The 15,919-nt window shown below is 44.9% G+C and overlaps 1 protein-coding gene and 1 non-coding gene across 3 annotated transcripts; both read right to left on the bottom strand.

The window, feature by feature from the left end:
• Positions 1-1,273: 1,273 nt before the first annotated feature.
• TRNAR-CCU lies at positions 1,274-1,346 on the bottom strand. The gene has a single exon. It is a non-coding gene; the product is annotated as a tRNA-Arg (tRNA).
• Positions 1,347-5,150: 3,804 nt separating this feature from the next.
• Positions 5,151-11,823, bottom strand: LOC125530830 (sister chromatid cohesion 1 protein 1). Of its 2 annotated transcripts, none has more exons than XM_048695245.1 (20): positions 11,663-11,823; positions 11,415-11,483; positions 11,255-11,313; positions 11,090-11,134; positions 10,978-10,997; positions 10,818-10,894; positions 9,278-9,374; positions 9,069-9,150; positions 8,901-8,979; positions 8,594-8,754; positions 7,924-7,979; positions 7,671-7,823; positions 7,401-7,569; positions 7,263-7,318; positions 7,046-7,190; positions 6,879-6,975; positions 6,452-6,582; positions 6,254-6,338; positions 6,038-6,150; positions 5,151-5,623 (listed from the first exon to the last, which is right to left on the bottom strand). In XM_048695245.1, the coding sequence occupies exons 1-20, from the start codon at positions 11,713-11,715 to the stop codon at positions 5,541-5,543; spliced, it is 1,830 nt and encodes a 609-aa protein (XP_048551202.1). In that variant the 5' UTR covers positions 11,716-11,823; the 3' UTR covers positions 5,151-5,540. The 2 variants fall into 2 exon arrangements, with proteins under 2 accessions (XP_048551202.1, XP_048551211.1); XM_048695254.1 differs by having other exon boundaries at positions 7,924-7,961.
• Between the last annotated feature and the right edge of the window lie 4,096 nt (positions 11,824-15,919).

Below are 15,919 nucleotides of genomic sequence, written 5' to 3'. Positions count from 1 at the left end.
AAAGCCTAAAGGCAAAGGCTAACAAGCTAGCCGGGATGGATGAAAGGCACGTCTATCTGGCGTAGGAGACTGTTAAATATGCGCCGGGCCGTCTTGGTCTACCGCTCACCTCACCCATGTGCATGTGCCGGAGGGAGGAGGGTGCCGGTCTGCTGCTGCCGCTGGGGTGGCGCCATGATGCGAGTTTCTTAATGCCATCGGATGCAAAGCGGCACTTGATTAACCAGCCTTCGTGTTTGTGGCGCCTCACACGCGCACTAGCTAGCAGCGATCGTGGTTTAATTAGTGGGTCTACATATGTTAACAAAAAGAGGGGATTTGGTGGGGGGACATGCACGGATGGTGGCGCCGCTTCGCCGTTCACCGCAGCCGGCCACCCCGGGTGAAAATCGGCTTTAGCGTCCGTGATGATGGACAAGCGTGATTAAACTAACTAGGGGTGGCCATGGCCATGGGCGGGTCGTGGTCGTGGCCATCTTTCGTCGTGGCCACGGCTGCGTGGACTTGACTCGTGTGGTGTACGGCGCATGCAGGCCGACGAAGGAGAAGAAGAAGAAGAAGCTCCGGATGTGGTACGTGGCTCTGAATCTCAAAAGAAGGTGACGGACGGACGGCCGGACGGGCGGCAATGATTGACTATTCTGGGCTGATGGTGGTGCAATTGACGAGGTGACACTATTCTGATCGCGGTGCAATTAACGAGGCGATACGTGTAGACCAGAGTCAGAGTAGCTCATGTCCTATGTGATGGTGGCACGCTTATTATTAGGCAGTACAGCTTCTACGGTGCTCCAGTTAAGCTTCAGATTTTTCTCAAGGAAAGCAAGTTTCAGATTCTTATACTTGCTACTGTCCATGTGCGTTGCGGGGATGAGTAAAACACAACTTTTTGCCTAAAGGTGGTGGTAGTGAGTGTGCGAGTTTTGCTCAACATTTTTACTTGGAAACAAAATGAATTTTGTGTTATGATCACCTACTTCGTCCAAAGGGAAAAAAAGTTCGAAAACAACTTTCACCTATGCGATGGTGGCACGCTTCTCAGGCGCAGCATCTCCTTTGCTCCAGTTAAGTTTCAGATTCTTACTCCTTTTGGAGGTACTCTCTAGTTTTAACACAAACTCTGCACAAAGTTAGTGGGCATAGCCTGTAAGTTTTGCTCAACATTTTTCACTTTGGAAACAAAATTAAATTCTGTGCCATGATCACCCTACCTCGTCTAAAGGAAAAAAAATTCAAAAAAGAATTTAATATAGGAAAAAATTACCGAGAGTAACGCGCCAGGTAGGGGTCGAACCTACGACTTTCTGCTTAGGAAACAGACGCTCTATCCACTGAGCTACAGGCGCTTTACGCTTCAAATTTCAAATTAACTCAACCTATCCGTACCATACGAGTTCCGTCCGTGCAAGCCAAGGAGACACAGTCTTTTTTTTTTTGCGAGTAGAATAAAAACTTGGTTAGAGTTACAAACGAATAAAAAGACACACGCATAATCCCAGACGAAAGTTCTTTTTTTAACTGTATATTCCAGATGAAAGTTACAGACGAAGAAAACACACAGACGTAAAATTCCACAACATATTCCAACCCGCCTCCTTTTTTACCTTTACCTTTACGCACAGCAGCCGAATCCGCAACACTTCTGCAACTCACATCCAATTATGCACCTGTCTGTCCGTCCCTGGCTGCCGCCTGCCAAGAAATTCAACCGGGAAACCGTGTTAAGAAACGGATATGTGCCGCTTGTTCCCGAATAGAATCCGATGCCTCACTAATTCTCCCACTTCCCTTGCTTCCCCAGCTTTACTGAACCCCCACTTGCCCCAACAAAGCACCTTTCTCTGAATAATGCCCCCGTTCTTATCGCCATAATTCCGGCCCGAACCGAAAAATTCCTTCCGGTTCATGAGCCGCCTTGTCGTCGCCTCCACGGAAATCCTTTGCTGCAGATTCCATGTTCCTGAGATGCCGCCATTGCGTGTCCGAACACCGTCGACAGCGATCGGGGTGTGACTAAGGCCCTGTTTTTATTTTCAAGGAACTGACAGGAACACCGCCTTTCAAGTAGAAGGAGCTGTTTTTTAGTGTGGAAAAAACAGAGTTTTTTGCTAGAAAAAAAGAAATATAAAACAGAGTTTACCAGTTAATCAAGGGAAAAAAGTGATAATCAGACCATGGCCTAGTTTAGGACACATGATTTTCTTAAAAAAAATCCTGGTCATATTGTGCATGAACAAATATTCATGTGTTTCTTTTTTTAGGTGCCAACCACAGCCAATTTTCTTTAGAGACGCACATGCATCCTGGTCTCAACACGTCACCGGTACAAATTGTCTTTTCACTAGCATTGTAGCTTAGGACTATGATCTACTACTTGTAGTACCATGAGTAGAGGAGATTTAAAGGTGCTTTCTCTAGAAGGTTAGGAAAAGGGTCAGGAGGGGAGCTACCAGTAAAATACCCTTTGCTTTAGTCCTGGTCATCCATACCATACTGATTAGTGATATTTCTTATTCTTTACTGCAAGCAGTGTGATCAGCTAGTGCATCTTTGGAGGAGTTGATCCATCGCCACCCCATCATTGCGGAGATTAGCGGCGATGATGATGGTTTAGGCTCTTTTTAGACATGTTCATGACAAATGTTTTCCAGGGTAGGGCCCTGGCTTGCTGGTTTGGTGCCTCGAAGTCAGCACCGGATGACAAAGCGAAGGCAACCGCGAGAGAAAATGGGCGGCATCATGACTATCAAGTTGGTTAAAGCCTAAGCTCCATCACCCAAAGGAACATCATTGCTTCAACTCCCCTCACTGACACTAATGGTGGTTTTCATTTCTTTGTGTTAGTATAATGCAATGTGGGTCGGGATACTAGCTTTGCTAGGGTTAGGGCTTGTTCGTGCACATGGGTAATGGCTAAAATGTTAGCAGCAATGTCCAAGTCATGGGCCTCACCTGCTTCCTTGTGGTTCCGGCAGGATGAAAACAGAGACTGACTGAAATGAGACTTGCACTGCACTTTGGATTGGAGTTCCTGATTTGCATCCGGTTCCATTCGATTATTGAGCAATAATTGGTGCATGGAAAAACAAGCAAGCGTGTAGGTCGGGCGAATCATGCGGACAACTGCAAATTGTTCGAAAAGGCTGTAAGTATCCAGTAGACACAAGAAATGTCAAAAGTGACATTATGGCCTTTGTCAACAATGAGAAGAATATCCTATGAGTTGGGCGGAAGACTAGCGTATAGTAAGTCTACTATTGTGTAAAGATTGACAAAACCGACCTCTACAAGAATCATCGCCAGTCAAGATGCTAGCTGATTTGCATGGCCTATGAATGTGAATGCGAATTTGGGTGAGTGTGTGGCAATGTTGCCAGGAAGAATACTGAATGCTCGACCGTGGTTCGGTTCCCTTGAGAAGAAGGGATCAGGGCAGGTGCTTCGCCGGAACATCACACTGCCCGACACATTCATGTCTGCTGAAATCCACTACGCGATGCTACAAACTTCATTAGTTGGTGGAGCAAGGAGTGATCTTCTCCTATGTAATCCTGATGCACATAGTATTAACTTGACAAACTTCAGCCTTTAGTATACCCATCTTATCAAGAGCGTACGCAGATCATCAAAGCCGCGTTAGTGTGCCAAAAAACTACTGAACCAGTACAGCAAAAGTATTAAGCCAAAGACGCGTCACTACACGTCACTGCAACATTAAGCATGAACGGAAGCAGCAGCAAGCGTACCATGCTTTCAGCTTTGGACATCCCGGTGCCTAGTTCAAGAACATAGAAGAATCTCTAGTCCAAGAACATATTCAAATCAAATGACACAAAGAGGGGCGAAACACACACCGTCTTTTCCCGATAGGCAAAACCGGATGACAAAGCGACAACAACTGCAAGAGAAAACAGGCAGCGGCATCATGACTACCAAGTTGGTAAAAGCGCTCCAAAGCCTAAGTTCCATTATCAAAGGAGCATCATTGCTTCAACCCCCCTCACTGTCACTAATGGTGGTGCTTATTTCTTTGTGCTATTAGTATAATGTAATGCGTGTTCAGATCCTACCTTGCTAGGGTCGGGGCTTGTTCATGCACATGGTTAATGGCTAAATATTAGCAGCAATGTCCAAGTCACGGGCCTCACCGGCAGGCTGAAAAGAGGGACTGAAATGAGACTTGTGCTGCACTTTGAATTGAAGTTTCCAGATTGCCTTCGGTTCCATTTCGATTATTGAGCAATCATTGATGTACACGTGGACACGCTTATTGTCTCAAAGGATCTGCATGGAAAAACAAGCGTGTAGGTCGAATCATTGTCGGGCAACTGCAAATTCTTGGAAAAGGCTGTAAGAATCCAGCAGACACAAGAAATGTCAAAAGTGACATGATTCACCATTGATTGCATACATTATGGCCTTTGTCAACAATGAGAAGAATATCCTATGAGTTGGGTGGAAGACTAGGGTATAGCAAGTCTACTATGGTGTGAAGATTGCCAAAACCGACCTTTACGAGAATCATCACCAGTCAAGATACTAGCCAATTTGCATGATTTGATATGCATGTGAACGCGAATTTGGGTGCCGCCCATGGAGTGTAGGTGTAGCAATGTTGCTGGGAAGAATGCCGAAGAAGGGATCAGGCAGGCGCTTCGCCGGACAAATCATCACCCCCGCTGTCATATTCATGCCCTCGCCAAAGCCATCACACAACACCGTAAACTTGCATTGGAAGGAGTGATCTTCTCTGATGCAGTCCTGGTGCACATGTTAACTTGACACAGTTCAGCCTTCAGGATATGATGAAAGTTGCTCTGTTCTGCTCTGTAGCAAGGTAAACACAGATCTGCTACTTTCGGCACCTGCCTGAACACTGAAGCAAGCTCCTTTGTTTTTAGGAGCAAACAAGGGAGGGCGATCGCCCACCTGAACACATGCATTGCAACAAAAGACCAACATCACAATCACAGTTTCTTGTTGAACACTGAAGCTTCAATGAGAAAAGCCATTGCCACATACTAAAAGATATGTTGAAGGCAACCAGATTAAAGCAGCAGCAAGCATGGTAAACTTGCAGCTTCGGACATACCGGCACCTAGTTCAAGAACGCACAAGAATCACTAGTCCAAGAACATAGTCCAACCAAATGATGCGAAGAGGGGCAAAACGTGCATCATCATTTGCGATAGGCAAAACATACAGTAGTATAATAAATATCCGGTTAAACATACTTAACCAGCTACTCTCCGGTACAATAAATATCCCCCTGATCAACATAGTATAAGCAACTAACCTACACACCGCCTGTCAATCCTCTCAATTCTTTCAGCGTGGCATATCTTACAGAATTTCCCTGTGGCCTGACCAAACTACCGCAATAACACAGCACCATCACTCGCTTGCTTCCCACCAGCAGATGCAACTAAGCAGCTTCCTACAAGACTTCTTCCTGTGCAGACTTAAAACACTATAGATATATAAACATGAGATGTGCAAGAGGCTCCCGGTTCTTCCGTGTGTTTAAGATTAGGGAGATATCACATGTTTGTGCCCCTCGAGATCAGGATGGGCCCGTATGGTTCCACCTGCGTGACCTTGATGCTGTCGAGCGTTGCTAAGACTGCACAAGATAAAACCCGCTGTGAACAATAGTTTACATTCAGTGACATGACCAAACAGAACGGTTAAAAGAGTTGCACTCAATGTCCTAGGGGGTTATCTGTCTAGTCGATGCTATCAAGGAAACTTGGTGGTTTCTTCCCCGGTTCTCATGCTATGACACATATATGATCTGCTTTTAACACCGCAGCTAAGTTAACCTGTCAGAATTTTTTAACCCAGCCAAGACCCAGTATAATGAAAAAGAACAAGCAAGCATGGCATGTAATGTGTGTAATTATAGTTACCGTCCATGGAAATTATGAATACTCAATAAACAGCAAAGCAACTATATAAAATCATGCAGTAAGACCTTTGATTTCTTATTTACTCTAGTGATTGCACGATTTATTCACAATGTAGAACTATTCCATACCACATGTTTGATAGAATAGGCGGGCAGCCTGTGCTGTATTCATCCCATAAGTTAGCTGGCTTAGCGATTCAGACGGCGGGGCATCCGGGCTCTCAAAGTGGAGCTTTAGGTACCTGCATGAATTTAACTCCAGCGTCACACGATGTACACACTTGTACTCCGCGAGTCAAACATAAGCCACCCAGGAATTATCAGCAATGTTCTCAGGATACTTACGAGTGAATTGATTCAGTGATGTGATCGGGAGGACTGGATTGCTTTGTGAACGGGGTTTGAGTGGGTTCTGTTTCTACCATAAGATCTGAAACAAGAAATGTTTTTAACTGCTGTTTTCGTGGAGGAAACAGGATTCAAATACTCATATCCATAAACAACAGTTTAAGGTAAGGACAGAAAGGCAGAAATGCAACCAACCAGGAGTTGGTTCAATATCTGAAAGCCTTCTCAGCTTGCACTCCCTCCCTTCCTGCTCCATTGGGAATTCCTCTTCAACTGGATCAAGGTTCCCCAAGCTCCGTCCAGATGAAAGCTGCCTCCTCTTGGCCCTGCACAATAGTCCTTAGACAGTTACACTAAGAAACTAAGCAAGGCAATGAAAAACCACAGGAAGCTGCCACTTATGATGGTTAACATCAATGATCAGTCGTTTTCCTTTATGTACAACGCAACGTCAGGGAGACAGCTCTAACAGTTTCTAGACAGAGCATAGAAATAAAAGGATAACCCAGTACAAAGAGAAAACTTTCTTAATCACCGAGTTTTTTTTTTCATCACAAGATCACATAGTCAATTATTCGTGCAACTAATAAAGAACAAGGTTACTATCAGTATCAACAGTCACCTTCCGCTTCCAGATTGTAACAGTATTTCTGGATCCAATGGCAGAAATCCCCCCCTTCCAGAGCCACCAGAGCTTGAAGCTGACCTGCGACTTAGCCCTACAGCATAGTTGATGTAATGAAGCGGCTAAAGAAGAAGGAACTTAAAAAAGAAAGGTTTTCAACTTACCAGGACTTCCAGGTGTAACACTAGGGTCACCATGCGGACCATCAAAAACACCTTCAAATTCTCCACTCTTGTTTGCTCTGATCTTTTCAATGCCATCTGTGAAGTCCATTGGTTGAGCTCCCATTTCATTCTGATCTCCTTGAGGCTGCCAGTTTAACCAATTATGAGATAAATGTTGATGAAAATAAATCAATAGAGAAATGTGTTCTGAAACAACCTGAGGCGGAGAGTTTCTCGGCTGCTTTTCTTGTGATGATGATGATGATTTATCTCCTATATGAGATAGTGTGCAGCTTGGAATTAGCACTTTTGCAAGTTAAAAGGTGGGTGACACAAAGTTCAGTGTTATAGTTACCTGAAGAAGATGAGGGCTTTGGGGGCTTGACTTTGGTGCATTCCTTCCAGAGCTGCATAAGCTGCTGAGGGTAATATATCTCTTGTGAGTCATCGGAGCAAGACATTAGGGCAGACGGTGGCAAGTCCATGAGCTCGCCTATCTTAATTGCCTTAATAGGATTGATTTTCTGCAAATAGTAAACAGCAAAACAACAATTCGGTAAGTACAATGCATGAGTTCAGAACTATCGGAAAATAGGTGGTTCCAATCAATAACACGTTGACATACACTCCTGACTTGACGCCTTTTAGAGATGAGGCTTGATGGGTCCTTCAACCATGACTGATATACATTTCCTGGGATCATTATCTGGTTGTCCATGATCACTTGGGGGCCATTGCCGCGTGCTTTCCTCTTTGCTCGTTTAGTTGGTTGTTGCTCCTGTATTGCGAAAAGCAACCTCATGTAAACAACATCAAATTCCTTTTCCATATAAGAGTTTCAACTAAAGCCAACTATTCATCAGGTAAATGGTACAGACCGTCGTCTTCTGCTCCTCTTGCTCCTTCAATGAATCCCCTGCAGAAGATACTTGCCCTATAGTATATGAGTAGCTGAACTGGGTCCAGTGGTACAACTTCTAATATAACATGCAACCAGTGAACTAGCCAAAGGACAATAAGCTACATGCAAGATTCGTTTCAAATAGAAAGGTTCCACATCAGTTTACTTGCAAATCCAGTACGTATTATAAGTGCTGCTCGTGATCAGTCATAACATAGAAAATTACCAAAAATCTGTAGTAAATTCAGCTGCAATCAATACTACACTACTTATCCACTTAATCTATAATATATAGTCCTGCCGCATTCAAATTGGCCATTTACAAAACCGACTGGGGATAATGAGCGAAGATGATATGCTTAGAACCAGCGCTACTTGACCGAATAGCCATAGCGCACAATATGCTAAGCACCAGTGCAAATCTTAAGCTCTCACAAATAACCTTAAAGTTGTACTATTCCAGAAGAAACTCAAAGAAAAAGTCAATGCGTTCAAACAAGTCTTGGTGGAAGTTTCCCTGAATTGAAATAACATGGTAAATGTGTCGCAGACTCGCGTTAAACCGAAATCATTTCCAATTTTACAATGTGATAAGCCATTTCCCACTGTAGCATCATCAAATATACTAGTCATGTGCTTAATTTCACCTTGTTGAGGTTCTTCGCGGATGGGGGATGGGGCAGCACACTGTTCCTGTTGTTGAGGAGGGTCTTCTGGCCTTGGTGGAGAGGGAACTAGTGTACTTGGAGCCTCTGGGTGTTCATCGAGAGTAATATGGACTGTAGTGTCATCATCTGCTATGTCAAATCTGGTGACAAGGTAGTATTGCACAATGAATATTGGTACTCACCACCAAATTAAAAGAAAACGCAACATTGATGATACGAGAATGGCACACTAAAATAAGAATAACTTTTCTTTTCTTTTAATTAGGGAAATTTAAGTCTCCTTTACCTCTCAAAACGATTGAAGATGTCAGTTTCAGCAAGACCAGACTCAAAATTATCGACCAGGGTAATGTTGACTGCCTCAGCTGAGATACGATCATAAAGAACCAAGAGTTAATAATCAGTAGCCCTTAAGAACCCTCAAAGAGCAATACCAAAGAGCAGAAAGAAATACCTTGATGATGACGGTCGGCGCGAGAGATGTCATCATCATCCAGGTTGACATTGACATACTGTTCATCCAAATCCTCCAGGCGCTGCACAAGCATAGACTTCAGTCAAGATGAGTGCAGGCAATTCAGACAGAAACTAGGAGACAGAAAAATCCATCCATGCATTTAATCAGAGTTTCAACTTCCAGAATACACAGATGACAATGATTACCATTCCCCGGAACCTGGCAGTATCAGTATCTGTGAAAAGCACGGGCTGCTCCACCTCCATATCCATCGCGTTCTCTGGCAGTGTTACTGCTTCATACCTGCAAGAAGCAGAACTTTCAGATAAAATGACACACTGCTTTCTTAATCTTAAGACAAATCATTCTCCATAAACCCCTTTTCTCAATGGCAATGGCACAGTAGCAAGAGGTTAAATATCTCATTTGGAGTGCTAACAAACTTTCAAAGGCGAGCGACAAGAGTCCGCGCTCTGAACATGACAGAATGTTAAGATATGTTAACAGTTTTCCAAGGTGATAAAGATCCCCTCTGAACATAGCATTATTTCTCAAGTACCATAAAAACCCCAGATCTGCTATAATTAGATCATCCAGTCTCAAGAGATTGACTGATATTGAATAAGAAACCAATACCAAAATAATAAGTCAGCACTGAACAACCCAAAACCAACCGAAATCTCACTGTCCCAGCCAGCCACCCCATTATTAAAAGATAACAAATGGACAAACTATGTCCTAAAAAAGCTGGAGAAACTATAAAATGCAAAAATTCTTGCATAGAATACACATACATATTGGCGATTAAAATTGGCTAACCCAGACATAACAATCAGCAACATACAGAGACATAAATACCCGCATGAACCCTTGCATCAACAGCTATAACACCCAAACGACCCCACTTAGCCAAAGTTGCAACCCATGAATTTAATCAAACAATCAGAATATCAAGACAGGAGCCACAAAATCATATGAAGGTCTATATGAATAGCTGCTGCCCCAGAAACACAAGAACAGAGTCAAGTTACAGCAGGATCACACAGCAAGGACCCACGGCTAGGGCTGTGCATCCCAGTTACATTTCACGCAATCAGTGATATGGCATTTTCTAGAAACATCTGAAAACACCACAAAGTAGTGCCGTTGGTCATTGTAAAATCAGTAGTGCGGAATGCAGCACACACCAATAGTTACCAAGCAAGCTGACAGACTGACAGTGTTATTAGGCATCTTAAGAAATTTCATAAACACAGAAAGTTCAGTTGTTCATACGGCTACTTTGGCACCTTGCAACAGCCTCCAATCTAAACCATCAGACTAACACCACGCGATCTAAAGACACAAGAAAATTCCATTTCCACAGAGAAATGGACACCAACTCTCCACCATCACCGCGCAAACACATTCAGAAACTTGTACTAGAAACATCTGAAAACATCACAAATCACATATCATCGTAAACTCAATACTGTACAATGCAGAACACACCAATTGCTGACAGAGACTGCACTGCTATCGAGCCTCTAAGAAATTTCATAAACAGACAAAGTTAAGCTGTCCATACATACAGCGACCTTGGTACCCTGCAAAAGCCTCCAATGCAAACCATCAGGCTAACACCACACGGTCTAAACACACAAGGAAAACCCCATCTCCAGAGAGAAATGGACGCCGGATCTACATTATCACAACGCAAGCACATTCAGAAACTTGTGGCAGGGCATGGAGACGGAGAGCACTCACTTGGCTTGAGCCTTGCCCTTGGGGAGGACGGTGTGGTCCACGGCCGGCCTGATCTTCCACGCCTCGTTGATCTCAATCTGCGGAAGGAATGAGCACAAGCATGAACCCAAGCACCAAATCACCAAGCAGGATGCAGAGGAAACTGGAAGTCGAAGTTTACCAGGAGACGGGACACGTCATCTGCGAGGAACAGTTGGAAACGGTGAGAATCTGAAGATTTCGACAAGAAAAAAGTGCGGCAAGCAGCGAGGGAAGGCAACAGATGGACTGACCGTAGAGAAGCTTCACCTTCCTCTCGTACACGATGACCACGCCACCTGCTCATCACGCCGCCCAAACACACAGGCAACAAACACGCGTCACATCCCCGAGGGAGAACAAGAAGAAATCCGTCGAGAAAAGGAGCGAAATAACAGATTGACATGTGGACGGCTCACCCATGAGGATCCCGGAGAGCCTGAGCGCCATGGGCACCGACGGGTTGAGGATCTCCTCGCTGCAGCAGCATCAGACACATCGCGCCACACGCGAATTAAAATTGGGCGAACCGCGAGGTCGTAGGAGAGGGAAACCGGCGGGATCGGGTCGGTGGCTCACCAGATTTTGATGATGTCGAGCTTGTCGAGGCGCTTGCGGTTGATCTTGGCGTGGAGCGTGGCGGCCATCCTGCAGAACAGAGGAGGGTCAGAGGAGATGGAGGCGAGGCGACGAGGAGCCCGCATTGGGAGCGGATCGGACGGACGCGTCGGGAAACGCCCGGGACCGAGCAGAAAAACGCGGGACAGGCGAAATCGGTGGCCGGCGGCCGCGACCGGCGAGGAGGGAGGGGAGGGGAGGGGACGCACCATATCTGGCCGAGCGGCGCCTTCCGCGCGAGGAGCTGGTGCGAGTAGAACATCCCGGGCGCCGCGAGGAGGTCGGAGGAGGAGGTGGCGCCGCGGCGGTGCGGAGGGCGAGCACGGGAGAGGGGTGGGGAGGGGAGGGGCGGAGTGGGTGGGGCGGGGTGGGGTTTTGGGAGGGGTTGCGCTGCGCTTCCGTGTCGTGTGGAGGTGGGAAGAAAGGGTGGGGGATCGCAGTGACGGTGCGCGCGTGGAGGGCAGTATCGGGATTTCAGCGTGCCGCGCTGCGGCAAGGTTGCCGTGTGTGCGCCGCTTTTGCGCGCCGCCTCCCCTTGGAAAAGCCAAATTACGTGCGAGCCCGTTTCGGGCGCCTCTCATACGTTTGATTTACGGTTGTGAAGATTGATTCTTGCAGTTGATTTTGAGTTGATCGATTCGTGGGGCTGAAAAGTGAAAACCGCATGGTTTCTCTTTCGATGATGACCCGCTTGCACTAGCCTTCCTACAAACATTTCCGTCCACTTCATCGAAACTCCTCAAAATAACCATCTGGTTTCCTCTACACAAACGAGCATCCTTTCATTTTTTATATTACAGTTGAAAAAGATGGCATTGCATTTTTTATCATGCGTTCTTTTGTCTATTCAACCTTATGAATAACGCAAACATAAATAAGTTGTTACAGGTGGTCATGGCACGAGAAGGACGACTGCATGGACTACTTCTCTCCAAAAACTCGATGATGCATTTGCTTATTGAATTAAGTGCTTGTAGATTTTAAGGCGTCGGAGATGGATCACAAAGAGGTTGTCTACTGTGATTGGAGGAGTGGCGGCTTGGTATTATTTTGGAATGAGGAGGTGGTGACTTCTCTTAGGCATAAGACACCGGATTATATTGATGTGTTTGTGGGAAGTGAGGAGGATGACATATGGAGATTGACACACGTGTACGGGGGGCCGAGGTGGAGAGATAAACATCTAACTTGGCAGAGACTCGGAGAGTTTGCATGTGTGTGTGTTATGCCTTGGATGGTGTTGGGGTGACTTGAGCCAAATTATGTATCCATTTTAAAAAGGAAGGGAATGTTCGGCTAGAAAGATATATGCAAACTTCTGAGATGTCGTACAAGACTGTAACCTCTCGGACTTCCATTATGTTGGTGATCGGTACACATTGGCAATGAGAAAGTATCCGTCATGCACACACGAACGGTAATGTGGAATGATACATTTGTTAATGCTGTTCTAGAAAACCTGGAGTACACCAGGTCGGACTATAGACCCATACTGATACACAGGGATGAGACTAGCATCGAAGAAAAGTATGGACTAGTTGTACTGTGTTTTGATGTTCATTGCCCGTCATTTGAGGGTAAAATGTATTCATAGAGTGTTAATGCATTGTTCCGGTTGACCAACAAGGTCACCTTAATAACCCTTAGTTTTTTTATGGACCCGAAGTAAGAGGGTGGACTGTATATGAGAGACAAACTTTTTAACCAGGTCTCTCTACATAGGGCATACATGCAAGAACATGAACTAGAGAGTGACCCCAATCAATATGCAACAAATAGGCTCTAAAAATGACATGGAGTCCACTCAAGGGAGTCTCTCATATGACTCTTGTGATGATGGTCTGAAACAACAAAGGACTTATGATAAGCAAGAAGATTTACTGATCGAAGTAATAGAGACAAACCAGACCATGACTAATGAACATAAGTTTCTTCAGTCAAAGTTTGAAGACGTCACTTCTCATCACGAGGCTCTTTCATCCGGTCATGAGAAGCTTACTTTTAAATTCCCCAAAAGGAAGCAAGATCTCAAGAAACGAAAAGTGGCTCATGATTATTTAATGACTGAGAGTGACCCTCACTCGCACGACAAATTAGTGCTAGTCAAGAAGAATTTGTTCCTCCTTGCCTAAAATACTTGGAACATGAGAATGATAATTCATCGCCTAAATCATCAAATGCTTCTCATATTCTATCTCAAATTCTTCAAATGCAAGAGCGGTAACTAACTCCTTATCCGAGGAAACCACAAACAAGATTAATGTCAATTCCATGTTGAAGACACTGCTTGAGACGTGAATATTCAAAAGTCTCAAGGGGCTTCAAGCCCTTTGTGACACTACTTGACACATGAATGCTCAAAATTGTCGAGGGACACTACTTGAGAAAGGAATGTTCAAAATTCACTTGGGCCAGATTAATCTGGCAACTAGGGTCTAGCAATGCTAGAGTGGAAAATGGAATGACATTTCATGCAATCTAGAAGTATCTTCTTATCTACCCCTAAGCTTGATAGTCTTGTATTCTAGAAAGCCCTTGCAATTTATTTACAGGATGCATATAATGTAAAACACTCTAAAGTTTTATAGATATGAAACATCCAATGGAAAATATACACACAAAGACAGAGCTAATATTGATTCTTTTTTCTCTGTGATGAAACCCACTGGATCCATACAGTTTCTTAAGCATCACAAATTAAATGAAAAATATATGCTACAACAAAGTATAATTTCGTGTTGGTGCTAGATAAAATAATTATAAATATAAATAGTGGAAAATTATAACAAATATACAATATAAAATAATTAGTATATTGAATAATTGATATAAATAGAAATAACATATTTGTAATGACAATATTAGTCATCTCAAAGTAAAAACGTTCAGTATAAACTAGTACACTTCAACACGAGCGTCATACCGACGAACATGGATGGATTCGACCAGAAACGACCCAAATCAACTGGCCACACATTAGCATAAGTGTTAACTCTGATCGTTTATAATTTACTTTTCGAGATTAGCTTGTTAGATTGTTCTGTTAGATAGCTATGCTGTTGCAATTGAGTTATTCTGATTGTATTTTCTTGTTTCGGGTTTTTGACAAAGTAGTCAACATCTAAATAGGAAAGTGGAGTTAGGGAAAAGCATCAGTGAGAATGCAGAGATAGTGAACAAGTTCCTGGAGGATAACAAAGAAATAATTCAGAGGGTGAAACAGTTTGTGAAGTTCTTGGAGACCGGGGCCTTAGGGATGATGGGAGAGCAAATCAAGGAGGCGATTAGTCCAGGTGCCGGGGATGCCACGGAAGGCTTGAATAATGGTGGGGTATCAAATGGTGGCTTGAACAACATGGAGGGAAATGTCGGTGCCAATGGGGCTGGAAATGGACCTAATGGTGCGCTCAAGGTGGCGGATGGTACCGGGAATGGACCTAACGGTGCACTCAAGGTGACATATCCTACGAATGAGACTGGGAATGGGCCAAAAATTGGTGGATCTACTCCTAAGGTGGCCTCTGCTGTGAATGGTGTCCCTAAGGTCCTGGCTTCAAATGCCACAGGAAATGGAGCGGTCTCTGCTATCGGCAGTGGTGCTGCCACTACAAAAAAAAGACACACCCGTGACATTTTGGGGCGAACGATTTTTTTCTGTCATGCTTATGGCACTTTTATGACGATAATTGTGACAAAACCTGGTATCATCATAGATGTGGTGGGCTCCTACTTCTATGACAAAAAAAGCACGACAGAAAATGGGTTTTTCGTCCTGGGCGGGCCGGAGACGCACCTGCATGACATTCTTTGGGCCGTTCATGATGGAAAAATCATGGTAGAAGCGAGGGCGGGGAAAATTTTGGTGAGTTCCCGGTTACGGTGGGTGGTCGGGGCCGAGCGATGCACGGAGGTTTGCGTGTTTCTCTCGTACATGTACGCGCGTGTGTGCGAGGCGTTGCGTTCTAACTGAACCCGGGCGATTGCACTAGCTATGTTACTCAACCCCGATCGATCCCTTGCTGTTAACTGAACCCGAGTGATTCCTTCACTACTGCTGCTAACTGAAGCCGATCGAAGCTGCCTCTTGATGAACAATTCTCGGTGGGGGTTGGATGAACAGTTCCCGGTGGGAGTTGGATGAATAGGATCCCGTGGAGGTGGGGGTGGATGAACAGTAGCCGGTGGAGGGACCGCGTACGTGGAGGGCTGGTATAACAGGACCCCGTGTAGGGACTAGTTGAACAGAACCCCGTGAAGGGCTGGTTGAACAGGAGCCGGTGGAGGCTGGATGAACAGGATCTCGTGGAGGGCTGGATGAACAGTAGCTGGTGGAGGCTGGATGAACAGGACCCCGTGGATGAACAGTAGCTGGTGGAGGCTGGAGGAAGTCGACGGTGGATGAACAATAGCACGTGGAGGCTAGGGAAGTCAACGGTGGATGAACAGTAGCCAGTGGAGTCCTGTTT

The sequence above is a fragment of the Triticum urartu genome, chromosome 1 (genome assembly GCF_003073215.2).
Source record: "Triticum urartu cultivar G1812 chromosome 1, Tu2.1, whole genome shotgun sequence".
NCBI lineage: Eukaryota > Viridiplantae > Streptophyta > Magnoliopsida > Poales > Poaceae > Triticum > Triticum urartu.
Note: the sequence above shows the minus strand (reverse complement) of the source record. Positions and strands in the feature narration are given on the sequence as shown.